The sequence below is a fragment of the Jaculus jaculus genome, chromosome 4 (assembly GCF_020740685.1).
Source record: "Jaculus jaculus isolate mJacJac1 chromosome 4, mJacJac1.mat.Y.cur, whole genome shotgun sequence".
NCBI lineage: Eukaryota > Metazoa > Chordata > Mammalia > Rodentia > Dipodidae > Jaculus > Jaculus jaculus.
This window is the reverse complement of record NC_059105.1, coordinates 155,753,400-155,779,913: the sequence shown is the minus strand read 5'-3', so window position 1 is coordinate 155,779,913 and position 26,514 is coordinate 155,753,400. Positions and strand designations below refer to the sequence as shown.

Below are 26,514 nucleotides of genomic sequence, written 5' to 3'. Positions count from 1 at the left end.
ATTTATGTTTGTTTATTTATTTATTTTGACAGAGAAAGAGGGAGAGAGAAAATGGGCACGCCAGGGTTTCCAGCCACTGCAAACGAACTCCAGATGCATGCGCCCCCTTGTGCATCTTGCTAATGTGGGTCCTGGGGAATCAAACCTGGGTCCTTTGGCTTTGCAGGCAAATTCCTTAACCACTAAGCCATCCCTCCAGCTCCCATTCTCTTTTTAATTTTTTTTTTTTTTGAGGTAGGGTCTCATTCCAGCCCAGACTGACCTGGAATTCACGATGTAATCTCAGGGTGGCCTCAAACTCAAGGAGATCCACCTACCTCTGCCTCCCAAGTGCTGGGATTAAAGGCGTGCACCACCATGCCCAGCTAAATTTTTTTTTTTTTTTTGGTATTTCAAGGTAGGGTCTCATTCCAGCCCATACATAGAATTCACTATGTAGTCTCAGGGGGGCCTCGAACTCTCGGCCATCCTCCTACCTCTGCCTCCCGAGTGCTGGGATTAAAGGTGTGTGCCACCACACCCAGCTCTTTTTGAATAATTTTTATTTCAAGATATTTATTTTCAAAATGGGTTGCAACACTAAGCTTTGGACCTATTCTACCATTGCACAAGCTATAAATGTTTTCTCAGCTGGGCATGGTAGCGCACGCCTTTAATCCCAGCACTGTGGAGGCAGAGGTAGAAGGACTGCTATGAGTTCAAGGCCACCCTGAGACTACACATTGAATTCCAGGTCAGCCTGAGCTAGCGTGAGACCATGCCACAGAAAAACAAAAACAAACAAAAACCAGACAAAAATGTTTGCTCAGCAGCTAAGAGTCACACTTCAGTATATTTGAAAAGTGAATAAAAATTCATACAAACATACGAACATAAGTCCTTGGCTACACAGACAAGTGTGACCCTGTTGCCTAGCCTTCCATTCTGCTGCCTCTGTGCCGGTCCGACTCTTACAAAGACGTTCCAAAGCTAGCAGTCCTTCAGTTAAGTGGTCCCCCCAAATCCCTTAATTCAAGCTTCCAGTTCAGAGCTCCAGGATTGGATTCTAATGGAAGTATGGGCTGCCCTCCCACTTGACTGACATGAGCATGAGACATGGCCTGTGTGCTGACATCCTGCTCCTCCACCTCAGGCCAGAAACCCCGGTTCCAAAACCTGGTTCCTGAGTTGCCACTTTGGTTCTTTCTTTCTTTATTTTATTTATTTATTTTGGTTTTTCAAAGTAGGGTCTCACGCTCGCTCAGGCTGACCTGGAATTCACTATGTAGTGTCAGGGTGGCCTTGAACTCACAGTGATCTTCCTACCTCTGCCTCCCAAGTGCTAGGATTAAAGGTGTGCCCCACCATGCCCGGCTTTTTTTTGTTTTTTAATAAAGTGTTCTTTATATAATTGTGGGCGTGAACATGTATGTGCCATGGTGTGCATGTAGAGATCAGAGGACAATCTTGTCATCTTGTCATGTTATTTCTTTCCTCCCACCTTGTTGGAAGACCAGGCTAGTTGACTCATAAGCTTTGGGATTCTCCTCACTCCACTTCCCATTGTGATAGGCACATTGAGATTACAGATGGGTGCGCTGCTTTTGCATCCTGCTTTACATGGGTGCTGGAGATTCTGAGCTCCAGTCAGAAGACTTGCAGAGCAAATTCCTTTAACCAATAAGCCATCATTTTTTCCTCTGACTCTCTTTGAATTGGATTTCTCTAAATTTAGACTTTTGCTATTATTATTGTTACCTTAAATTAGTAACAGAATAAAAATAATTGTAGTTTCCTTCCAGGAGTAGTGAGAATTCATTCTTTGTTTTTGTTTTATTTTTATTTATTTATGTGAGAGAGAGAGAGAGAGAGAGCGAGGGAGGAAGGCAGATAGAGGGAATGGGGGTGCCAGGGCTCTAGCCACTGCAAACGAACTCCAGATGCATGTGCCACCTTGTGTATCTGGCTTATGTGGGTCCTGGGGCATTGAACATGGGTTGTTAGGTTTTTCAAGCAAGTGCCTTAACCACTAAGCCATCTCTCTAGCTTGGGAATTCATTCTTAAAATACATGTGAAACTGGGCTATGAGTAACCTAGCTGGAGGGATGGAAAGTCCCTGCCATGCCCATTCTCTCTCTGTCTCTTTCTCTCTTTCTGTTTGCAAATATAAATAAATAACAATTTAAAGAAAAAAAGAATTGACTTGGGGAGTCATCGCTGGTTAGTTATTCAACTTGGAGCTACAGAGTTTTATGTTTGCCCTGTTTTTATCTTGTATTAGTTGAATATTTCTTTGCTTTGCCTAGTGCCATCTTTTGCAGTGTGAATGTTTATTCTGTGCCATTATGATTTTTTTGTTTATTTTTGTTTGTATTATTTTTTGTTTTTCTTTATTTATTTTGGTATTGTAGCTCAGTTAAAAGACCTTGGACTATGGGAATGTTTGAACATCATCGGGATTGATAAAAACTATGGGAACTGTTTAAGTTGGGCTAAATGCGTTGTATTTTATATCATGTATGGTTGTTAGTTTATGGGGGCTTGGAACATAATATGGTGGTTTGATTCAGGTGTCCTCCATAAATTTAGATGTTCTGAATGCTAGGTTCCCAGCTGATGGAAATTTGAGAATTGAATCCTCCTGGAGGCAGTGTATTGTTGGAGGTAGGCTTATGGGTGTTATAGCCAGCTTCCTCTTCCCAGTATTTGCCACACTCTTTTGTTGCTATTGTCTATTTGATGTTGGCCAGGAGGTGATGTTCATCCTCTGCTCGTACCCTCATTTTCCCCTGCCATCATGGAGCTTCCCCTTTAGTCCGTAAGCCAAAATAAACCTTTTGTTCCGCATAAGCTGTTTTTGGTCAGGTGTCTTCTGCCAGCAATGCAAACCTGACTCAACGAGCCCCCACCTCTGGCTTTTAGCTAATAACTCTTCACCAGGATTAAGAACTATGTGTAAGGGCTAGAGATAAGGCTCAGCAGTTAAGGCATTTGCCTGCAAAGCCTAATGAGCTGGGTTCGATTCACCAGTACCCATATAAGGTCAGATGCACAAAGTGGTTCTTGCATCTGGAGAGTATTTGCAGTGTCTGGAGGCCCAGATGCACCCATACTCTATGTCTGTCTGTCTTTCCACACACCCCCACTTGCAAATAAAAAAAAAATATGTTTTTTTTGTTTTGTTTTTTTAATTTTTATTAGCATTTTCCATGATTATAAAAAAATCCCGTTTTACTTCCTCCCCACACTTTTTCCTTTGAAATTCCATTCTCCATCATATTACCTCCCCTTAACAATCATTGTACTTACATATATACAATCTCAGCCTATTAAGTACCTTCCTCCCTTCCTTTCTCTTCCCTGTATGTCTCCTTTTTAACTTACTGGCCTCTGCTACTAAGTATTTTCATTCTCACGCAGAAGCCCAGTCATCTGTAGCTAGGATCCACATATGAGAGAGAACATGCGGTGCTTGGCTTTCTGGGCCTGGGTTACCTCACTTAGTATAATCCTTTCCAGGTCCATCCATTTTTCTGCAAATTTCATAACTTCATTTTTCTTTACTGCTGAGTAGAACTCCATTGTATAAATGTGCCACATCTTCATTATCCACTCATAAGTTGAGGGACATCTAGGCTGGTTCCATTTCCCAGCTATTATAAATTGAGCAGCAATAAACATGGTTGAGCATGTACTTCTAAGGAAATGAGATGAGTCCTTAGGATATATGCCTAGGAGTGCTATAGCTGGGTCTTATGGTAGATCAATCTTTAGCTGTTTTAGGAACCTCCACACTGTTTTCCACAATGGCTGGACCAGATTGCATTCCCACCAACAGTGTAGAAGGGTTCCTCTTTTTCCACATCCCCACCAACATTTATGATCATTTGTTTTCATGATGGTGGCCAATCTGACAGGAGTGAGATGGAATCTCAATGTAGTTTCAATCTGCATTTCCCTAATGGCTAGTGACGTAGAACATTTTTTTAGATGCTTATATGCCATTCGTATTCCTTCCTTTGAGAATGCTCTATTTAGCTCTATAGCCCGTTTTTTGATTGGCTTGTTTGATTCCTTATTATTTAACTTGTTGAGTTCTTTGTATATCCTAGATATTAATCCTGTATCAGATATATAGCTGGCATAGATTTTTTTCCCATTCTGTAGGTTGCCTCTTTGCTTTTTTTCACTGTGTCCTTTGCAGTGCAAACTCTTTGTAATTTCATGAGGTCCCAGTGATTAATCTGTGGTTTTATTGCCTGAGCAATTGGGGTTGTATTCAGAAAGTCTTTGCCAAGACCAATATGTTGAAGGGTTTCCCCTACTTTTTCCTCTAGCAGTTTCAGAGTTTCAGGTCTGATCTTAAGGTCTTTAATCCATTTGGACTTAATTCTTGTGCATGGCGAGAGAGAAGAATCTATTTTCATCCTTCTGCAGATATATATCCAGTTTTCCCAACACCATTTGCTGAAGAGGCTGTCTTTTCTCCAATGTATATTTTTGGCATTTTTATCGAATATCAGGTGGCTATAGCTACTTGGGCTTACATCTGGGTCCTCTATTCTGTTCCACTGATCTACATGTCTGTTTTTGTGCCAGTACCACGCTGTTTTTGTTACTATGGCTCTGTAGTATAGGTTAAAATCAGGTATGGTGATACCACCAGCCTTATTTTTGTTGCTCAGTATTATTTTCGATATTCGAGGTATTTGTTATTCCAAATGAATTTTGAATTGTCTTTTCTATTTCCATGAAGAATGCTTTTGGAATTTTGATAGGGATTGCATTAAATGTGTAGATTGCTTTTGGTAAGATTGCCATTTTCACAATATTGATTCTACCAATCCAGGAACAGGGGATGTTTCTCCATTTTCTAGTGTCCTCTGCAATTTCTCGCTTGAGTGTTTTAAAGTTCTCATTGTAGAGATTCTTTACTTCCTTGGTTAGGTTTATTCCAAGGTACCTTATTTTTTTTGATGCAATTGTGAATGGGAGCTATTCTCTGATTTCAACCTCTGTGTGTTTGTTGTTAGCATACATGAAGGCTACTGATTTCTGTGTATTTATTTTGTATCCTGCTACTTGGTTATAGGTTTTGATCAGCTCTTATTGCCTTATTATTACCATCAGGCATGGTAGCATGTGCCTTTAATCCCAGCACTTGGGAGGCTGAGGTAGGAGGATCACTGTGAGTTCAAGGCCACCCTGAGACTACATAGTGAATTCCAGGTCAGCCTCAGCTAGAGTGAGACCCTACCTTGAAAAATTGAAAAAAAAAAAAAAAATAGAACTACCTGTAGAATACTGAGTGGAGAGAAGTGTAGAATACATTTTTAGTGTACCTTCTATGTCATATGCATGAATTACTTACTTAGAAGAACAGTTTCAATAATATTTATTTATTTACTTATGTGTGAGAGAGAGAATGGGCGCACCAGGTACGCTAGCTGCTGCAAATGAAATCTAGATGCATGCACCACCATGTGGCTTACGTGGGCACAGGGAAATTGAAGTTAAGCCCTTAGGCTTTGCATGGAAGCACCTTAACCACTAAGCCTTCTGTCCAGCCCAGTTTCAATATTTTTTCATGATTTTTTTGTATGTATGTGCATGGATATGTGTACGGTGTGTGTGGTGTGCTGTGTGTAGCATGTGCATCTGTGGACACCAGAGAGGAACACTGGGTATTTTATTATCACTCATCTGGTTTCCTTGAGACAAAGTCTTTCCCTCAACCCAGTGCTGCTGTGTGCTAATGAGCTATTTGAGGTTACCAATGTGTGTGGCCATGCACAACTTTTATTTATGTATTTTGGTTTTTGAAGGTAGGGTGTTACTCTAGCTCAGGCTGACCTGGAATTCACTATGTAGTCTCAGGTGGCCTCAAACTCACGGCGATCCTCCCTCCTACCTTTGCCTCCCAAGTGCTGGGATTAAAGACGAGTGCCACCACACCCAGCTGGTACATTTCCCCCCCCCTTTTTGTGTGTGTGTGTGTGTGTGTGTGTGTGCGCGTGTGTGTGTGTGTGTTGCAAACAGGCTCATGAGCCATCTCGTGCTGGCTTTATGTGGGTAATGGGGAATCAAACTTGGATTGTCAGGCTTTATAGGCAAGTGTCCCAACAGCTGAGCCCACATCCAGCTTTTCGTGTCGATTCTGGAGAGTTGACCTTGGCAGTCTCTGGGCTGAGAGGCCCTCATGGTTCAGAACCCTTGCTTAAGTGGCAAGAGCTCTTAATCACTGAGCCATCTTCCCAGCCAAGTTATTATTACTATTATTTAAATATTTTATTTATTATTTATTGGGGAACAAGAGAGTGAACAAGAAAGAGAATAGGTGTGACAGGGCCTCTTCCTTCTGCACATGAGCTCTAGCTGCATGCACCACTTTGTGAATGTGGCTTTACATGGGTAGTGGGGAATTGAACCCAGGCCATCACGCGAAATTCAAGTGCCTTTAAACACTGAGCCAGCTCTTCAGTCCCATGAACATATGTTTATATTCCTCTCATTGCTCTGAAGAATCTTTGTTGAAGTAAGGGAAGGTCATTCCTATTCTCTCTCTCCTTCCTCATCTACCTGTCTTCCTCCTTCCCTCTCCCACCCCTTTGGTTTTGTTTTTGTTCTGGTGACAAGGTCTTGCCATGGAGCTGGGGCTGGCTTTGAACTCCAGTTCTTCCTGCCTTCACCTCCCAAGCTCGTTTAAATGGTGGGCACTACCACACCCAGCTTATTTTTCTCTCTCTCATTGTCAACTGTCAAATTAGATTTGATCCTGGATGATAGTAACTCGCTCCCTTTGCTGTTCTTTTGCTAGCTGTGCTGCCGCCAAGCTGATTACTGGCAGTTTGTGAAAGATATCCGGTGGCTCAGTCCCCACTCAGCCCTCCATGTTGAGAAGGTAGGAGCGAGAGAAGTGCTGCTTTGCTGGGATGTGGTGGTAAGCTTCCCTGATACTGTGTTGCAAGCACCTTCTTCGTTAGGATGGAGCCCCTCCGGGTTCCCACCAACCAGAAAAGGAAATCATCCCCGTAGCCCTGACTTCGAGGGGAGGATTATTTGCTATGAAAAAAGAGAAAAAGGACCCTTATAAATTGGCCGTGGTGTTGCATGCCTTTAATCCCAGCAGAGTGAACATGGCAAGAGGATCGTTGTGAGTCTACAGAGTAAATTATAAGTCAGCTTGGGCTAGATTGAGACCCTACCTCAAAAAGCCAACTAGATAAATAAACAAACCAACCAGCCTTACAAATCTGTTAATTATTTTCTCTCCTCTGGGAAAGGGGTGAGAAAAGTGTATATCTATGACCAGAATGAAACTTCACAATCTGCCACAAATGACAAGACTTTCCTTGTTATAATAAGGGAAATGTGCATGATATGCTGATAATTGTTCAAGAAAGTACTTTAGAAAGCAAAGCGAGGTTCCTGGAGGCCAAATTCAAGTGAAACCGAGCATGTGTCCCTAACAGCTTGGGCTCCTCTATGCTTGTCTTGGCTGCTGAATCTTTGGTAGCATTTTTTTCCATATCTTCACCCACCCCAGATTTTTGTCACATTTCTTTTTCTGGAGGCCACTTGAAATAGTAGGCTCTAAGAGCAACCAAGGGGTCAAGCTCACCTTTCCTGTGACTGATGCAGAATAACCCATAAGCCCCAACTTTGGAATTCTTGTTTATTTTAACAAAGAATTGCGAAAACAGACTATGGGAAGGATAATTATGAGTTATTGAGTTTATCTAGGGAGAAAATATGATTTATGAGGTTTAAAAAGACTCAGGCCAGAAGGGAATTCCTCCCCTTGCCCCACTGGAAGGGGGGTGTGGAGAGGATTTCCGTCACAGAGAGATGGGGATGGAGGAGTGCGTACACCCACACGTGGAAGGTATAGTGTAAGAATCAAAAGCTGCCCTTCACATAGCAGACCAGAGAGAGTTAAGAAATAGCAAAGGACTCAAGAGGTCAGAGATCATACATGTAACTGAGTACAAAGTACAAAGGGCTAGACTGGAAAATTCAGACAGCTATAGAACGAGTAACCAAGAGAATGATTATACACATGGAAGGCCCTGAGCTCACCTTTAATCCCAGCACTGGGTGGGGCATTAAAGCAGAGCCAAGCAGAGGTAGGAGGATTGCCATGCATTCAAGGCCAGCCTAAGACTACGTAGTAAATTCCAGGGCAGCCTGGGCTAGTGTGAGACCTATCTTGAAAAACAAACAAACAAAACAAACAAAAGAAAAATCACACATATAGCAAAGTGGAAAGACATCTGTAAAGAAAATATATGTAAGAAATAAACAGAAAAATATTGAGGCAAGTAACAAAAGAGCTCTACCCCCTGGGCATGGTGGCACATGCCTTTAATCCTAGCACTTGGGAGGCAGAGGTAGGAGGGTTGCCGTGAGTTTGAGGCTATTCTGAGACTACATAGTGAATTCCAGGTCAGCCTGGGCCAGAGTGAAAACCTACCTCAAAACAACAAAAAAATAAAAATAAAAATAAAAAGGAGGGCTGGAGAGATGGCTTAGCGGTTAAGCGCTTGCCTGTGAAGCCTAAGGACCCCGGTTCGAGGCTCGGTTCCCCAGGTCCCACGTTAGCCAGATGCACAAGGGGGCGCACGTCTGGAGTTTGTTTGCAGAGGCTGGAAGCCCTGGCGCGCCCATTCTCTCTCTCTCCCTCTATCTGTCTTTCTCTCTGTGTCTGTCGTTCTCAAATAAGTAAAGAAAAAAAAATAAAATAAATAAATAAAAAGGAGCCCTTCCATCTCCCAGCTGGGGTGTTCAGGTGAACGAAGCACAGGTCGGTCAGGCTGCCAAAATGGAAGACAGCTAGTAACTCCCCTTCCCTCCCCAAGCCAGGCTGGGAAAGCGGGAAGAAGAAGCGATGTCAGGAGAACACCGCCAAGAGACGTGTAACAAGCACTCGAGGATGGATTTTGTCGTCACACTCCGGTGTGTCAAGGAGAGACCTGGTTGCATTGTGGATTCGGGGCTGACCCACAGGCTGGTTCACACCTAGGTGTGCTGCACTGGGGGAAGCAGTAGGGAGCACTGTAGCCAGCATGGGTGAACCAGGGTCAGATGCTGAATTCTAGTTCTGCCAGGGCAGGCGGCTTCTGCTTGGGCCTGCCTTTAACTGCTTACAAAAAGCTGTCTTACTCCCGTTTTCTTCTTCATGGCTATCCCAGAACAGATGCCTCTTTGAAGTGAGAGCATTAAGGAGCCAGGCATAGCAGCTTTGTTTCTCCTGGAGTTAGATGTCAGATCTTAACTGCTTAGTCCCTCACTGGGAACCAAGTTTAATCCCTTCATACCTCCGGTTGCCTTCCCTTCCCTGTCTGAACGGAAGGCTCTGGGCCATTTAGCCTCAGTCTTGCTGTGTTGACCAGGATACATTTCTTTTTCTTTAGTTTTATTTTTTTGGTTTTTCGAGGTAGGGTCTTACTATCTTGCTCAGGCTGACCTGGAATTCACTATGTAGTCTCAGGGTGGCCTCGAACTCATGGCGAGCCTCCTACCTCTGCCTCCCGAGTGCTGGGGTTAAAGGCGTGCGCTACCACGCCCGGCCAAGGATGCGTGTTTTGACTTGTGCCTCTCTGCCTCCCAGTTCATCAGCTTGCATGAGAATGGCCAGAGCAGTGCTGACGGCGTAAGTGAGCGTGCTGTTGCAGAGCTGTGGCTGCAGCACAGCTTGCAGTGCCACTGCCTGTCTGCCCAGCTGCGGCCTCTGCTTGGGGACAGGCAGTACATCAGAAAGTTCTACACAGGTAAGATGTCACTTACGGCTTTGCATGTACTTACTCTCTTCCGTCTCACTATTTCTCTACTGTTTCCTTCTCAACCCAGAGCCTCATAATTTTCACTTAATGCCACAGATTTCACTCTGAAACACATACTCAGTCTTCCCTCTCTTCTCCCTTAACAAACACAATCAGAAGCTGGGCATGGTGGCGCACGCCTTTAATCCCAGCACTTGAGTGGCAGAGGTAGGAGAATTGCTGTGAGTTCAAGGCCACACTGAGACTACCAATTGAATTTCAGGTCAGCCTGTGCTAGAGCAAGACCCTACCTTGAAAAACAAAAACAAAAACAAAAACAAAAAAATCAGGGCTGGAGAGATGGCTTAGTAGTTAAAGCCTGTGAAGCCTAAGGACCCAAGTTCAGTTTCCCCAGGACCCATATAAGCCAAATACACAAGGTGGCACATCCTGGCACATCTATTCTCTTTATCTGCCTCTCTCTTTCTCAAATACATAAAAATATTTTTTAAAAATAAAAATTTAGGACTGGAGAGATGGCTTAACGGTTAAGCGCTTGCCTGTGAAGCCTAAGGACCCCGGTTCGAGGCTCGGTTCCCCAGGTCCCACGTTAGCCAGATGCACAAGGGGGCGCACGCGTCTGGAGTTCGTTTGCAGTGGCTGGAGGCCCTGGCACGCCCATTCTCTCTCTCTCCCTCTATCTGTCTTTCTCTCTATGTCTGTTGCTCTCAAATAAATAAATAAAAAATGAACAAAAAAAATTTTTAAAAATAAAAAAATAAAAATTTAAATAATTAAAAAATATACTAAAAAAAGAAAGAAAAGCTGGGTGTGGTGGCGCACACCTTTAATCCCAGCACTTGGGAGGCATAGGTAGGAGGATTGCTGTGAGTTCGAGGCTACCCTGAGACTACATAGTGAATTCCAGGTCAGCCTGAGCTATAGTGAGACCCTACCCTGAACCCCCCCCCAAAAAAAAAAAAAGAGAAAACAAAACTCAGTCTAACTGTATGCAAAGGTATTCCCCTATGCTGATGCACATGAGCCAGTAGAAAGAAACACCAGTCCTGGAGTTTCCCGTGGTCTTCCCAGTAGTCCCAAGGGTCGGGTAGTAGTAACCTTATTTTCTGACCAGAGAAACAGAATTCAGAGCGGCTCAGGGACTTGGCCAGCCACTCAGAGCCAGAATTCTGTTTGGTTTACTGTATCCTCTTTGTCATATGCACTGACTTAGCTTTTCCTCTGCCTTACTTGGCCCTGGGTCCTCTTTCCTGGCCAGATGCTCCTTAATTCCTTTTCACTCTACCTCTTTCTCTGAGCTTCTCTTCAGGGTATAAGGGGAAGGCCAAGCCTTCCCTGCTGGGCTCCATCACCTCGGTCTCTCTTTTCTTCCTAGAAAGCGCTTTCCTGCTAAGTGACGCACATGTCACAGCCATGCTCCAGTGCCTAGAAGCCGTGGAACAGAACAACCCTCGCCTCCTGGCTCAGATTGACGCATCTATGGTAAAGAGACAAAGACCCATGCATCTGTGCTGGGCCTTCACACCTCATTGGGAGACAGGAGTTGGTAGCAAAGGATTTCTTCACTGAACAGTTGTTAGCAGACAGGCTTATATATATATTTAAAATTCTGAGAAAGAGTGTGCTTATAATACCAGCTGTTGGGTAGCTGAGGCAGGAGGATCATCAGGTGGAGGCCAGTCTGAGCTTCATAAGGAATTACAGCTCAGCCTGGGGTATGAGCCTCTATGTCCAAAAAACCAAGTAAACAAACAAAAAACTTGGAATGGAGAGTTACTTACTGTTGAGCACTTTCTAAAGAGTTTTTTAAGCTTTTAAGTCTGTACCTCACTGAAGGCAGGGTTAAGAGAGCTGAAGGGAAGCAGGATGGTTTTGAATCAGGAGGAGGGTGTATAGTGTCAGGCCTCGGGTGGCTTAGTGGTACATGGGACAAGCGTGCATCATCTTAATCCACACAACTCTGTGCAGCAGGAAGTAACCTCTTTGTAAAGAAAGTCATTGAGGGGCTTGTCATGGTGGCTTAAGCTTGTAATCCCAGCACTCAGAAGGCTGAGGCAGGAGGATTGTAAATTCAAGGCTACCTGGGGGTCACAGTGACTACCAGGCCAGCCAAGGCTATGCAAGACTCTATCTTCTGAACTCCCAAAAGGACACAGAGAAAGCCGGTTCAGACCAAATGGCTAAATGCTAGGGTATGGATAGACTCCTGTTCTCTCTGACTTCTGATGCCACATGCATAGTCTTAAGTACTTCGTTGTGCTGCTTTGACCACCTAGCAGGATTCTGGCCTGGGAGCTGTGACACACAACATGGTCTCATAATCGTGTGCTACCATGGAGCGTAGCTGCACTGTGGCTGCTGGTTCTGCTATGGTCTAGGCATGCTGCTATAGACCAGCTTCTGTAGCATTTCTACAGTAATGAGTGCCTCTCATCTGATCCCGACGTGTTTTCTTTATTTCTAGTTTGCCAGGAAGCATGAAAGCCCATTGCCGGTTACAAAGAGCCAGAGCCTGACAGCTCTGCCAGGTTCCACATATACCCCTCCAACCAGCTATGTTCAACATGCCTACTTTGGGTCCTCCTCCAGCCTCCACCAGTCCGTGCCCAGCTACAGCTCAGGTATGGATGCAGGAGGTCATTATGTGTCTCTGCAGGCCTGGAAAGAGGATTCTTGTGAGAGTTCACAGGCTGGGCGTTGAACCTTGGGTTAGTATTGGTTGTCAAACTTGATGTCTTAGCAGTGGACATCTTTTAATGTTATACAGTAGCAGTTGTCAAGTGTGGTGACACACTACTCTAATCCTTGCACTTGGAGGGCAGAGTAGGAGTTGCTGCAAGTTCAAGGCCACCTTGGTCTATATAGAGTTCTAGGCTAGTCAGGGCCATGTAATGAGACCTTGTATCAAAAAAAAAAAAAAAAAAAAGCCAGGCATGGTGGCACACACCTTTAATCCCAGCACTCGGGAGGCAGAAGTAGGAGGATTGCCATGAGTTCAAGGCCACCCTAAGATGACAGAGTTAATTTCAGGTCAGCCTGGACCAGAATGAGACCGTACCTCAAAAAAAAAAAAAAAAAAAAAAAAAAGCCAGGCATGGTGGCTCATGCCTTTAATCCCAGCACTTGTGAGGCAGAGGTAGGAGGATCACCGTGAGTTCAAACATAGACTACATAGTGAATTCTAGGTCAGCCTGGACTACAATGAGACTCTACCTCTAAAAACAAACAGTGCTGGGAGATGGCTCAGAGGTTAAAAGCACTACCACTTATATATAAGGACGTCTGGGGTCAGAGACTGCCTGCCAAGTTTGACTTCCTAAGACCCATGTAAAAGCTGGACATGGCACATACAGCTAGGTGAGGGCAGGACCAGAGAGTCACTGGGGCTTGCGGACAGGTTGTGTGAGAGTCCCCATCCCAAGGAAGTTTATGGACGAGTGATAAGACCATGCCCACTGTTCTCTGGCTTCCATATGCACATTCTTGGAGTGTGCATCTGTACACCCACTTGTGTATACACCACACATCATACACACTACACCACACACACACACACACCAACCACACCCAAGACCAGAAAGTTATATTGCAGCTATGGTAAAATAATTTAGTAGAATCATTGAAGTAATAGAGGAAAGAGATGGTTTTAGATTCTCTTGGTGCTTCTAATCCACATCGCAAATAATGTTTCTCAATAATAGTTAATGTTATTGAGTGCCTACAGCATGCTAGGCTTTGTTAACAATCAGTTTGCTTATATTATCACATTTGACCCCTAAAACAGCCCTACGAGGTCTGTATTATTATTAATGTCACCCATGAAGGATGCATGCCTAAAAGCAGTAAAGCCATTCTTTCAGATGCTTCTAAGTAGTTGTTCGCTTGAATTGACTTACCTTTCCTTAGGTAGCGCGTATCCTAGGCACTCTTGCTGTGGATCTGCCTAAGTACCAGTGAGCCCTAGCTCACCTTTCTCTCCTCTTAGCTTTTCTTTTTTATATCCTAGAGAGAAGATCTACTTCCTTTTCACTCTCTGGCCCTCCTCGGAAACCTCAAGAAGGCAGAGAACACCTCTCACCAGCAGAGAACCAAACTGTCCAAGCCTTGCTGCTTTCAGACTCTACACTAGCCCAGGGTTCCCCACTGACCCTAAACGAGAAGAGTCCCAGCACTCTGACCAGCCCCATGGAGGCTTCCTGGGTCAGCAGCCAGAATGATTCCCCGCGAGATGCCAGTGAGGGGCCCGAGTACCTGGCCATCGGCAACCCAGACCCCGGCGCCCGGGCCTCACGCTGTCAGAGTCGCAGCAGCAGCAGCAGCAGCAGCAGCACCGAGAGTAGCAGCTCTAATTTGTTCTCTTCCAGCAGCTCCCAAAAGCTGAATTCTGCTGCTGCTTCTTTAGGAGACCAAGAGTCAGGTAGGCAGAGTCACCCAGCCGGTGTCCTTCGCAGGTCAAGCTTCTCAGAAGGGCAGACAGTCACTGTCCCCAGCGGAACGAAGAAGAGTCATATCCGCTCCCATTCAGATACCAGCATTGCCTCCAGAGGAGCCCCAGGTGAGCGCCGCTGTCCTCAGCTCAGGGTGGGAGGGAGGGTTTGTTCTGGATGCTTTGCAGGTGACAGAAAAGTTAGGTTTCTGATGACTTAACATTCTGATCTATAATGGAGCTTATAATGCAATATTGGTCCTGAAGAAGTGTGAGTCAGTCTGCTCCCTTTTATAATGCTAGGTACTAACTGCTTTCCTAGATTCCTTCACCTGAGCCTCAGAGGATAGAGGGATTCATTACAGTTTATGTTTTAAAATTACCTCTTAGCTGGGCATGGTGGCGCATGCCTTTAATCTCAGCACTGGGGAGGCAGAGGTAGGAGGATCTCTGTGACTTTCAGGCCAGCCTGGCTAGAACAAGACCCTACCTCAAAAAATCCAAAAAGATAGCTTAGTGCTTAAGGGGCTTGTCTGCAAAGCCTAAGGACTCAGGCTTGATTCCCCAGTATCCACATAAGCCAGATGTACAAGGTGGCGCATGCATCTAGAGTTTGTTTGCAGTGGCTGGTGGCCCTGGCGTGCCCATTGTCTCTATCTGATTCTTTCTCTCTCTCTCTCTCTCAAGTAAAAGAAATAAAATATTTAAAAAATTAAAAATAAGCTGGGTGTAGTGGTATATGCCTTTAATTCCAGCACTAGGGAGGCAGAGGTAGGAGGATCACTGTGAGTTCGAGGCCACCCTGAGACTGCATAGTGAATTCCAGGTCAGCCTGGGCTAGAGTGAAACCCTACCTCGAAAAACCAAAACAAAACAAAAACAAAAATTAAAAATAAAAGTACCTCTCAGACTAAGGGAGAGTATTAAAGTGTTTTATAAGTAAGCTCATGAATTTCCTCCTCTTCCTGTGATTCCTTAGAAGTCTGGTCAGGATGTAAGACCAATATGAGAGAAGCAGACTAATGATAGGGTTTCCTAATTATGACTAGTGAGTATGGGACAGTGTGACCTGTAACCCAGCATTTGGGGCTGACTGCTGCCTCATTAATTCAGACTGAGAGTCAGGTAAGGAGGCCCTCCCTCATAGAACATTAGCTGAGGGTGGGGAGCAGACCTAGCTGTGGAGAAAGGTGGGGTCTCATTGCTTTTGCCATCTCCTTGCCATCATCTTTCTTGAGTTAGTGGTATTTGACAGGTTTTGTTTGGGTGTCATTTGTAGTAGAATCCCATTACAGCAAGTACAACATTGGCTTTTGTGCACAAAGCCTAGATATAAAATATAAAAGTAGAATATTTAGGAGCTGGCAGTTAAGACGCTTGCCTGTGAAGCCTAAGGACCCAGGTTCAATTCTCCAGGATCCATGTAAGCCAGATGCACAAGGTGGCACATGTGTCTGAAGTTCATTTACTATGGCTAGAGGTCCTGGTGTGCCCATTCTCTCTCTCTCTCTTTCTCTCTCTCTCTCTCTCTCTCTCTCTCTCTGTTTATTTTTATTTATTTGAGAGTGACAGAGAGAGAGAGAGAGAGAATAGGTGCACCAGGGCTTCCAGCCACTGCAAATGAACTCCAGAAGCGTGCACCCTTTAGTGCATCTGGCTGATGTGGGTCCTGGGGAATCGAGCCTCAAACCAGGGTCCTTAGGCTTCATAGGCAAGCGCTTAACCACTAAGCCATCTCTCCAGCCCTCTCTCTCTCTTTAATAAATGAATAAAAATAACATATTTAGTAAGACAAAAAGGGATTCCTTTCAGCAACTGGAGCTGCCTGATGTCTTGAAAACTAAGGACCTTTTGCAGAAGAGGGGGTGAAATGATTGTAAGAGCCACAGAAAGGGTGGTAATTTCTTAAGTCATGGTCCCCCTGCTACACTTCAGGGACTGACTGAGGCCTTCATGACCCCACAGTGAATACCATAACCCCACTGAGGAGGACCCCCAGGGTGAGGGGAGTAGTGATGAGGGGATAATATATATAAAATAAAAAATGAAAGTGAAAGTAGACAGGGATTCAGTGGAAGGGGGATGGGGAAGGAGGACAAACAAAGGTATTGGGAGGGGATCGTGATCATAATACATTATGCACATATCTGAAAGTATCAATAAAAAGGGCTTTTTAATTTAAAAAAAAATTTTTTCTTTGGTTTTTCGAGGTAGGGTCTCACTCTAGGCAATGCTAATCTGGAATTCACTATGTAGTCTCAGGGTGGACTCAAACTCACTCAATTTCCTACCTTGACTTTCCAAATGCTAGGATTAAAGGCATGTGCCAGCACACCCAGCTTTTATATCTTTTTTTTTATTTTTTATATCTTTTTTATTTTTATTTATTGAGGGCAAGAGAGAGAAAGAGGCAGAAAGACAACAGAGAGAGAGAGAGAGAGAGAGAATGGGTGCACCAGGGCCTCCAGCCACTGCAAACGAACTCCAGACACATGTGCCACCTTGTACATCTGACTTACGTGGGTACTGGGGAATTAAACTTGGGTCCTTAGGTTTTGCAAGCAAGTACCTTAACTGCTAAGCCATCTCTCCAGCCCAATAAATTAAAAAACAAAAGCAACAACAACAACAAAAAATAATTAAGGGAGTTTTAACTAAAACCTTGTGAATGACTTTAAAAAAATATGTTAATTAATTAATTAATTTTTAGTTTTTCAAGGTAGGTTCTCACTCTAGCTCAGTCTGATCTGGAATTCACTGTATAGTCTTAGGATGGCCTTGAACTCATAGTGATCTTCCTACCTCTGCCTCTTAAATGCTAGGATTAAAGATGTGTGTCACCACTCTTGGTTTAATATTTTATTTATTTATTTGAGAGAGAGAAAATGGGCACACTAGGGCCTCCAGCCACTGTAAATGAACCCCAGACACATGCACCACCTTGTGTGTCTGGCTTATGTGGGTCCTGGGGAATCGAACCTGGTTCCTTTGGCTTTGTAGGCAAGTGCCTTAACTGCTGAGCCATCTCTCCAGCCTGATACAGTTATTTAACTCTATTTCCCCCCCACAAAGAATTTGATATGATTAACTAAAACTCTTTAGGAGAAAAAAATATTCCAAATCAAAGGCTATCCTGCCATGAGCCTTCTTACATGTGAAGGGTGTTTGGGGGAGATCCATCTGTCGCATTTCCTACTGCAGGTTTGATATCTGCTGCACTACAGATCACTGGCCTTTGAGCACATAGACGTCTCTGTCCGTACCCCTTTTATTCAGTGGTTCTGAGTACTGGACCCAGGACCTTGTTCGTGACGGGCAAGAGCTCTAGTGAGCTATATCCCCACCATCCCCGGCCCCATTCTTGAATTCATGTGGATTCCAGAAACGATGATTACCTGCACAGGGGGGAGGGAGCCAGGGAAAACCTATGCAGGAGACTGAGGGAACGACGGTCATGGTTAGCTTTGCTCCCCTTAGTGTCGTCCACCCTGCTTCAGCCCTGGGGCTCCCTGTTAGGAGACGTGAACGCTTGTACCAGGTAAAAGGACACTGGGCGTGTTTTCCTTCTTCTTCTCTAATCTTGTTTGTTCTGTCTGGACTTTCCTTTGTGCGTGTTGACCTGCAGGAGGCCCCAGGAATATCACCATTATAGTTGAAGATCCCATTGCAGGTTTGGGAGCTGGTCCTTCACCTCTTCATCCTTCTGTTCCTCTGTGATGACCTTGTTTATTTCAAAACCATCTTTTTCAGTCTGGTGTCAAATCAAGTCTGGCTAGGCAGGTCTCACTGTGATGCTGGAAACTATATGTGAAATGACACCAGTATTTCACATGATAATTGTTTTGCCTACGACTTCCAAATGCCTCAGTCTTCCAGGCACTTCTGGAAGGCCGAATCAAGACTCAGCAATTCTATTTTGCCCTAAGGGAAACTGAGGCCAGCTGTTGGTCTAAGGTCTTGTAATGAATCAGTGGAAGAATGTTTCTTAAAACTGAATATTTACCATAGACTATCTTATTTTCCTTGATTTAACACCAGAACGTGTTTTATTTCTTTTCCGTGGTCTTGGATACACTGGCATGTTCTTTTGCTTGTCTCAGTCCCTGGTTCCTTTTTCTTTCACCTGTCTTCACTCCCCTTTGCACTCCATTTCAGGCACTGAATGTTTCCTAGTGACTTAAGTCTGTTTCTATGGTTTTTGTGGTGACTTTCAAATTGAGATTTGTGTCCCATTCTGAGCATATAATTTCTGGGGTGATTATTATAGATGTCAGTTGAACCATGGCCTTCTGGTCCTGGGAGAAGCCATGAGGTTGTTATCTTGGCAAACAGAAAGTTAAAGAGGAAGAAAATCTGTAGAAACTTAAGGAGATAAGAAATTGTAAGAAGGTAGTTTTTAATTTAGTTTAATTTTTTTATTTTTTGGTTTTTCGAGGTAGGATCTCACTTTAGCCCATGCTGACCTGGAATTTACTAGGTAGTCTCAGGCTGGCCTCGAATTCATGGCAATCTTTCTACCTCTGCCTCCTGAGTGCTGGGATTAAAGGCATGCTCCACCATGCCTGGCCAAGAAGACATATTTTGAATGAATATAAAGAAATGCTAAGAATTAGATGAATGGGTAGCCTCAGGAGGTAGCAAGCTCAGTAAGCAGAGGCTGAATAGCTACATATTATAAGAAGTTAAGTCCATGTAAAATTTCTACTTAATTAAAAAAAAGAAAAAAAAATACAAGTTCATGCTGTTGGAGTTTATAGTATGTTCTGAGTTTGACTGGGGATCTCAGAAGTCTTTTTTCACGATAGGTTCATCTGTCCTTCCTTCCTCTTTCTCTCTCACTCTCTCTTTCTTTCTTTCGTTCTTTTCTGTGGTTTTTCAAGGTAGGGTCTCTCTAGCCCAGGCCGTCCTGGAACTCACTCTGTTGTCTCAGGCTGGCCTTGAACTCACAGCACTCCTTCTACTTCTACTTTCATGGTTTCTCATGAAGGGGTCACAGTGATTGCTAGTTCCCCATTGTTTACTAGTGAGGAGCAGAACTTACTGCCAAGGCTCTGATGTTCAAGGAGAGCACCAAATTATCACTTCCCTTGAAGTAACATTTGTGGAAGGAACACCTGACAAGTTGGCATTACTTATGAGGGAAATAGTTTGATACGGCTTTATCATTTTCTCACCCAGAGCCAACTACTCTTTCTGAGGCATCCTTGTGCTTTTCCTGACATGACACTGGAAATTGTGTTGCTTTTAAAGAGCATCCATTTCTTGTTCTTTATGGGCCTTACCAGCCACTATGTCTCTGTTCCTCACTCTCACCACCCTATTCATGGGCACCTTCCGCTTTGCCAGCCTCCTTTTGTTTTGTTTTCTTACTGCTGTTTGATTTGGGGTTTTGTTTTGTTGAGACAAAGTTTCGCTGAGTAGCCCGGGCTGGTCTTATGTTCACTATGTAGCCTGGGCTGGCTTCAAACCCATGGAAGCCCTCCTGCTTTAGCTTTGGGAGTGCCGAGCTACCGGGCATGTGCCCCATGCCTGCCTTGCTGGTCTTCACTCTCTTCCTTCTCTGGTGACTGAGCTTCTTTGCTTTTGAGGCTTCTCCAGAATTGTCTTGATACTGCTTTTAAGGACTTTTCTGAGTTTTATTTTGATTACTTAGTGAATATAGATCTTCTGGCTTTGTTTTTTTTGTACGTTTGCTTGTTTGTTTTATGAGGTAGGGTCTCACTTTAGCTCAGGCTGACCTGGAATTCTCTATGTAGTCTAAGGGTGGCCTTGAACTCACGGGACCTCTGCCTCCCGAGTGCTGGGATTAAAGGCGTGCGCCACCACGCCTGGCTGTGTTTTGGTTTTTGAAGGTAGGCTCTAGCCCAGGCTGACCTAGAATATGTAGTCTCAGGGTAGCCTCAAACTCACGGCGATCCTCCTACCTCTGCCTCCCAAATGTTGAGATTAAAGGTATGCCTACCACGCCCAGCTAACTTTTTTTTTTCTTTTTCTCAAGGTAGAGTCTCACTCTAGCCCTGGCTGACCTAGAACTCCATCTGTAATCCAGGTTTATCTCAAACTCCCAGTGATCCTCCTACCTCTGCTTCCCAAGTGCTGGGATTAAAGGCGTGAGCCACCACACCTGGCCTGACATTTTTTAATAAGGTGAAAAATACCTCATGGATTTAGAACCAGGCATCTAGATTCCGTTCAGGAGATCCCACTTTAAGAATTTTTTTGTTCATTTTTATTTATTTATTTAAATTTTTATTAGCATTTTCCATGATTATAAAAAAAATCCCATGTTAATTTCCCCCTCCCCCCACACTTTCTCCTTTGAAATTCCATTCTCCATCATATTACCTCCCCATCACAATCATTGTACTTACATATATACAATATCAACCTATGAAGTACCCTCCTCCCTTCCTTCCTATTTATTTATTTGAGAGTTACAGACAGAGAGAGAAAGAGGCAGACAGAGAGAATGGACTGCCAGGGCCTCCAGACATGCACCCCCTTGTGCATCTGGCTAATGTGGGTCCTGGGGAATTGAGCCTTGAACCAGGGTCCTTACGTTTCATAGGCAAGCACTTAACCGCTAAGCCATCTCCCCAGCCCCTAGATCCCACTTTAGATGGCAACATCCAAAGCATTGTAATCAGGAGCCAGCCAAGCTTGTAACTTCTCTCCGTCAGGCCTGACCAGGGCATTGACTTTGGCACATCCATTTCACAGCCTGTGTTGTTGGCCTTGACATCCACAATGGACTTGGTATCGCTGTCTTCTGTGTTCGCCATGGTTGACTCTGTGGTCAGGGGAACTTTATGATCACATGGTGGTCATCTTGTTTCTCCTGGGGCACCCTTCCCAGGGCATAAGGCCCAGTGCCTTGGGCTCTTGCACGTGTGGATCTTTTTGTGGATATAGGTGCCTTTCATCTGCCTTTCTGGTGTCCACAGCCTTTGCACAGTTTCAGATTTGGAAGGGAGGTGCTTTCTGTTTTGCATGGGTGCTATATTGGCAAAAGCTAACATTTTAAAATATAGTGTTTTAAAGCAATATGTTTTAGCAACAATGTACTGGAAAAATTCCAGTGTGACTGTCTTTGGTTTTTGGTTTTTCGAAGTAGGGTCCTCACTCTAGCCCAGGGTGATCTGGAATTCACTATGTAGTGTCAGGGTGGCTTCAAACTCACAGTGATCCTCCTACCTCTGCCTCCCAAGTGCTGGAAATATATCTATCTTTGTGTTGCCACATGAAGACTGTTTCCTAAATTAATTTGTCAAGAGATTTGCAACTTGCTAGTATTACATTTGGTTAGAAAAGGAAGAAAGGAGAGGTAAATGAATCTAGTTTTTAAACTACTTTTTTGCTTTTTCAAGGTAGGGTCTCACTCTGGTCCAGGCTGACCTGGAACTCACTATGTAGTCTCAGGATAGCCTCGAACTCATGGTGATCCTCCTACCTCTGCCTCCCAAGTGCTGGGATTAAAGGCGTGCACCACCACGCCCGGCTAAACTACTTTAATATATGTATTTTACTTATATTTATTTATTTGAGAGAAAGAGAGAGAGAGAGAGAGACAGAGAGAATGAGCATGTCAGGGCCTCCAGCCTCTGCAAACAAACTCTAGACATGTATGCTACCTGTGCATCTGGCTTTGTGGGTCCTGGTGAATCAAACTCTCCAGCCCTACAATATTGTTTTTTTATTATTTATTTATTTATTTGAGTTGTGGGAGAGAAAGAGAGAATGAAACTGGGTGTGCCAGGGCCTCCAGGCACTACAAATGAACTCCAGATACATGCACCACCTTGTGCATCTGGTTTACGTGGATACTGGGGAATCAAACCTGGGTCCTCAGGCTTTGCAGGCAAGTCCCTTATCTGCTAAACCATCTCTGTAGCCCAAATGAGCATATTTTGATTTTAATGTTCCTTTTCTTTTTTTTTTTTTTAGGTGGGTCTCTCTCTAGCTCAGGCTGACCTGGAATTCACTATGTAGTCTCAGGGTGGCCTCGAACTTATGGTGACCCTCCTACTTCTGCTTCCTGAGTGCTGGGATTAAAGGCATACACCAGTACACCCAGCTGTTTTTTATATTTTTGTTGTTCCATTTTTTAAAATATTTATTTGAGAGAGATACAGAGAGGCAGATAGAGAGAGAATGGATGCACCAGGGCCTCCAGCCACTACAAACGAACTCCAGTTGCATGTACCACCTTGTGCATCTGGCTTATGTGAGTCCTGGGGAATCAGTCCACGGTGCTTTGGCTTTGTAGGCAAGTGTCTTAACCACTAAGCCATGCCTCCAGCCCTCCATTGTTTTTTAATTTTAGGGAAAGCAAGCAAGCGAGAGAAAGAGAGAGAGAGAGAGAGAGCACAGACAGACAGACAGAGAGAGAGAATTGGCGTGCCAGGGTCTCAGACACTGCAGTCAAAATCCAGATGCTTGTGTCTCCTAGTGGGCATGTGTGACCTTGTGTTTGCCTCACCTTTGTGTATCTGGCTTACGTGGGACCTGGAGAGTTGAAGATGGGTCCTTAGCCTTCGCAGGAAAACACCTTAACCGCTAAGCCATCTCTCCAGCCTCTGTTGCTCCATTGTTGATGGTGCTTTCTCTTTCCCCTAGAGTACACTGATTTTCCATCTCATTTCCTCCACATGTTCTGTATTTTGGGGCTATTTACCTTTGGTGTACCACCTCTTTCCTGTTTGTTGCTTCCTTGTAAGCATATTTTCACTTTCTTGGGTGGTCACTGCCACTAGACTCCTCCAATGATAGTGGAACTTGAGAGGCCTGTTTCCCCCCTGCCGTGAAGTCAGCACCCCAGCTCTCTGTACGTGGAGTGTGCAGTGTGGCCAGTGAGCATTAGGAAAGCTAGGGCTGAAGCCACCTGTTGTCTCTGCTGTCCCCTTGGGCCTGCTCAGCTTCGAGCTTTGAAGCTCATCTCAGACATCTCGCCTGCAGTTTGCTACTTTCCACCTCTGTGCTAACCATCGCACAGTGTTGCTCCTGGTCCTCACCGAGGAGCTTCTGGATGTCATCCTCATGTGTGTCTCTTGGTCCGGTGCATTGGTCCTCTGAGTGAGCAACAGGGGGCTTGACAGTAGGCCTTTGTGTCGTTACCAGACAGAAGACAAGTTCCCATGGAAATCACGCATAAGAGAAGGCATCTGTGTCCTTTTCTAACACTTAGCACAGCGTTTCAGCGTTTTAAAATTTTATTCTTTTTTTTTTTTTTTTTTTTTGGTTTTTCGAGGTAGGGTCTCACTCTAGCCCAGGCTGACCTGGAATTAACTATGGAGTCTCAGGGTGGCCTCGAACTTATGACAATCCTCCTACCTCTGCCTCCCGAGTGCTGGGATTAAAGGCGTGCGCCACCACGCCCGGCTTTATTCCTTTTTTTGTTTGTTTGTTTTTGGTTTTTCAAGGTGGAGTCTCATGCTAGCTCAGGCTTACCTAGAATTCACTATGTAATCTCAGGGTGGCTTTGAACTCACAGTGATCCTGCTACTTCTGCCTCCTGAGTGTTGGGATTAAAGGCATGTGCCACCACGCCAGGCCGTAATTTTATTCCTTTTTAATGGAGTGTGAGGGAGAGAGAGGATATTATCTATAAATAGTAGATAGTAAAAGATTTGTCTCTGGGCTCTCCATTTATTCCACTCTTCCTGTGGCTTAGTGTCTGGGGACACTTAAAGGCCCAGGTAGTTTCATTAGAAGATAGACATCTTTTCACCCTCTAATTCCTTATACCTAGGAAGGCTTGAGAGCATGTGTATATTAAAATGTTCAGAAATCTTGAGGAAGCATGGTTAGATCATAAGTTTTAGATCTACTCTGTTTTCCTACAGAGAGTGGTCAGTACCTGTGCTCAGGAGAAGGCATGTTTCGAAGACCATCAGAAGGACAGTCCCTCATCAGCTACCTCTCTGAGCAAGACTTTGGCAGCTGTGCAGACCTGGAGAAGGTGAGGAATCAAAGATGAAGAGCTCATGCATTGGGGATCTGGCCTGAGGGGCTTGTTGTCATTTGTTCTAATGTGAGGGGTTTTGGTTTTTCAAGGTAGGGTCTCTCTAGCCCAGGCTGACCTGCAATTCATATGTAGTCTCGGAGTGGCCTTGAACTCATGGTGATCCTCCTACCTCTGCCTCCAGAGTGTTGGGATTAAAGGCATGTGCCATCACACCTGCCTTTTTTTTAATTTAAATTTTTTTGTTTATTTTTATTTATTTATTTGAGAGTGACGGAGAGGCAGAGAGAGAATGGGTGCATCAGGGCCTCCAGCCACTGCAAACAAGCTCCAAACTCATGTGCCCCCTTGTGCATCTGGCTAATGTGGGTCCTGGGGAATCGAGTCTTGAACCAGGGTCCTTAGGCTTCACAGGCGTTTAACTGCTAAGCCATCTCTCCAGCCCGACACACCTGCCTTTTTTTTTTTTTTTAATTGAATTTATTAGTTTTCTTTTCAGCAAATATAGGCAGTTTGGTACCATTGTTTAGGCTCATCCATGACCTACCCCCTCCCAATGGCCCCTCGTTGTTGATATAAATGGGTCATGCATTGTGGAGTTAGCCCACGGTTATTGGTACGATAAATGTCTCTGCATACCATGACCCAACATGTGACTCTGACATTCTTTCCGCCCCCTCTTCTGCAAAATTTCCCTGAGCCGTGTTGGGTTCATTTTTGGTCTGCTTCAGTGCTGAGGTGTTGGGGGCCACTGAGGCTCTGGCTCTCTGATTTGATAGGAGCTGATTTTTCTGTGTTGATCTCCTTCCCCTTTGTGCTGGTATCCAGTTCATCAGGAAAACAACAAACACCCTTGCTTGTTTCGCCAATTTTCCTTAGTTTCAGTCGGGCCTCTTTTGAGGTATGCTGGGGCAGCTCTCTCCTTACTCAGAGGTAGGAGGATCACGGTGAGCTCGAGGCCACCCTGAGACTCCATAGTGAATTCCAGGTCAGCCTGAGCTAGAGTGAGACCCTACCTCGAAAAACCAAAAATAAATAAATAAATAAATAAATAAAACAAAAACCCAAAAACATAGAATGACTCAAATAGATGACTGAAAGAAGAGGCTAGTTGAGATTCCTGGGCATTCTGCCTCTCAGTCTTTTTCTCTTTGAACTAGGCAAAGAACTTTATTAACCTTTGTTGACACATTTTCCCCAGGCCTTAACAGTTTAGTTAGCTATAGGCTGGGTGTGGTGGCACACACCTCTAATCCCAGCTCTCCTGAAGGCTAAGGTGGGGTTGCTGTGAGTTTGAGACCAGTTTGCCTCCAGAGTGAGTTCATCTAGTTTCAAATTAGTCTGTCTGAACTGTACATTATGTATAGAAGACTGTTTTTAATTTATCAATTTCAACTTTCATTAATTGCATGAGTTTTCTGCAGCTTTTTGTGAATACCTTAGTTTTGTTGAATAGAAACATTTTATATATATTTAATATATACAGTGGAAGTGCTTCATGGACTTGCTGTGGATATTTATAGATTCTGTATATATAAATAAAATTACTGATGTTTTGTATTTTGTTCATAGCCATAGTTAAACATGACTTTATTTTCTAAAGTGTCCATAATGATTAAAAGTATTGAGACAGAAAAAAAAATTAGACTGTCTGCACCTAGCTGTTTTAAGTTACCATGACATTTCTGTCAGTTGCGTTGGGTCTGAAGCCTATAATAATGTAAGCCAGATGCCTGAACTTTAGTGTTGTGAAAGCATATAACTGTTACCTGGTTTGTAAACACGTTAATCTCTGCAGTACCATAGTTACTATTTTAAGCCTACCCTTTTAAGGAAACTTATGATTTTAAGCATCTGCTGTGGCTTTTCTGTGAACCACCTTCTCTCTTGAGAAGTTTCTCTCCCACAATTGCTCACTGCCTCCAGTGTGATGACTTTTTCACCATGGTTTCTTTCATTATGTTGGTGTGGAAACTAAGAGTGTAACTCTGAGGGTGTTGGGCGGACCAGCTGACATTCTTTTCTCTCTCTCTCTCTCTCTCTTTTTTTTTTTTTTTGTTTTGAGGTAAGGTCTCACTCTAGCCCAGGCCACCTGGAATTCACTATGGAGTCCCAGGGTGGCCTTGAACTCATGGCAATCCTCCTACCTCTGCCTTCCAAGTGCTGGAATTAAAGGCATGCGCCACCATGCCTGGCTTCCTTTTCTCATTTTTTTAAAAATATTTTTTTGGTTTATTTTCATTCATTTATTTGAGAGTGACAGACAGAGAGATAAAGTGGTACAGAAAGGGGGAAAAAGAGAGAGAGAAAAAGAATGGGTGCATCAGGGCTTCCAGCCACTGCAAACGAATTCCAGACGTGTGTG

At 44.2% G+C, this 26,514-nt stretch overlaps 1 protein-coding gene across 4 annotated transcripts in view; it reads left to right on the top strand.

The window, feature by feature from the left end:
* Positions 1–26,514, top strand: part of Rubcn (rubicon autophagy regulator) — a 58,592-nt gene that overhangs the window by 10,796 nt on the left and 21,282 nt on the right. The window contains exons 3-9 of one of the 4 annotated variants that reach the window (XM_004671714.2): positions 6,798–6,881; positions 9,591–9,750; positions 11,138–11,244; positions 12,227–12,383; positions 13,769–14,317; positions 17,814–17,858; positions 24,031–24,146. In XM_004671714.2, coding sequence (XP_004671771.2) covers positions 6,798–6,881; positions 9,591–9,750; positions 11,138–11,244; positions 12,227–12,383; positions 13,769–14,317; positions 17,814–17,858; positions 24,031–24,146 — 1,218 coding nt within the window. Of the gene's footprint in view, positions 1–6,797; positions 6,921–9,590; positions 9,751–11,137; positions 11,245–12,226; positions 12,384–13,768; positions 14,318–17,813; positions 17,859–24,030; positions 24,147–26,514 lie in introns of all 4 variants that reach the window. The other 3 variants (XM_045147574.1, XM_012952003.2, XM_045147575.1) reach the window with 3 other exon arrangements.